The sequence below is a fragment of the Manis javanica genome, chromosome 11 (assembly GCF_040802235.1).
Source record: "Manis javanica isolate MJ-LG chromosome 11, MJ_LKY, whole genome shotgun sequence".
In the NCBI taxonomy this organism is placed as follows: Eukaryota; Metazoa; Chordata; class Mammalia; order Pholidota; family Manidae; genus Manis; species Manis javanica.
Window position 1 is genome coordinate 3859792 of NC_133166.1, and position 1324 is coordinate 3861115.

A 1324-nucleotide genomic window follows, 5' to 3' on the forward strand; every position below is an offset into this window, starting at 1 on the left:
TCAAACACATCTTTTGAGATGGGTCCCCCGAAATGGGACTTTTGTGTCTATTAATTCCCGGAAGGCATCCTTCACGTCTTTATTCCTCAGGCTGTAGATCAGAGGGTTCAGCATGGGGTTGACCACTGTGTAAAATACAGAGGCCACTTTGACAGTTTGCCGAGAGTTTTTGGAGTTGGGCACACAATAGAGGGAAAGAATGGTCCCATGGAAGATGGTGATGGCCGTCAGGTGGGAGGCACAGGTGGAGAAGGCTTTGTGACGCCCACTGGCAGAACGGATGTTTAGTACAGTCACAAAAATAAAAATGTATGAAGCGAGGATGATCAGCAGTGTGCTCACCTCGTTGAAGGTGGCAAAGCTAAAGAGCAGCAGATGGGGAATGCGTGTGTCAGAGCTTGAGACAGCAATGAGAGCCGTATATTCACAGAAAAAGTGGTTGATTATGTTCCGTCCAGAGAAGTTCAGTTGAAGAGCCCATAAAAGGAGTACCAAAGGGCCAAACATACCCCAGAGGTATGACCCAGACACCAGCAGGGCACAGAGCCTCTGTGACATGGCCACTGTATAAAGCAGAGGGTTACAGATGGCCACAAAGCGATCATAGGCCATCACCGCCAGCAAGAAGGACTCAGTCACTACAGCCGTGCAGGACAGGAAGTACTGCAACATGCAGCTGAAGTAGAAGATGCTTTTATCAGCCATGACCAAATTCTCAAGCAGCTTGGGAGTAATGATAGAAGAGTAACAAAAATCAACGAAAGAAAGGTGGCTAAGGAAAAAGTACATGGGAGTGTGAAATTTGGGGTTAATCTTGATGATTACTATCATGCCAAGATTTCCTGCCACAGTGATAATGTACATCATCAGAAACACTAGGAAGAGAGGAATCTGAAGCCATGGGTAATCTGTGAAACCCAAGAGGGCAAAGCTTGTCTCCACACTCAGATTTCTTGCAGCCATCACTACAATGCCTCTGAAAGGAGGGGGTCCGGGGAGAAGGCTGCTCCTGCCAAAGAGATTTGCAGAGGTGAGCAACAGCCATGGCATGACTTTCTAAGGTAGAACAAAAAAATAATAAAATTAAAGAGAAGTGTTACTGGTCCTAGTTTCTTCTATTTAGAAAATGCCTCAGGCAGATAACTGCTATGGATATACCAATCCAAGCTGAGCCTCTTAAACGTCTCCGCACTTCCATTGTAATACGTGTTTCCATAAGAGGGAATTATATTGCAGCATGTACATCCACACATTAGCTAGTAGCATAACTGATAGAAAATGTTTGCACAAAAATGCATAAACCAGTGAAAGAGTCTGAAAAAAA

General features: G+C 44.9%; 1 protein-coding gene across 1 annotated transcript; it reads right to left on the bottom strand.

The window, feature by feature from the left end:
• On the bottom strand, positions 1-963 carry LOC108393662 (olfactory receptor 5D14). The gene has a single exon (XM_017654629.3). The coding sequence runs from the start codon at positions 961-963 to the stop codon at positions 1-3; it is 963 nt and encodes a 320-aa protein (XP_017510118.3).
• Between the last annotated feature and the right edge of the window lie 361 nt (positions 964-1324).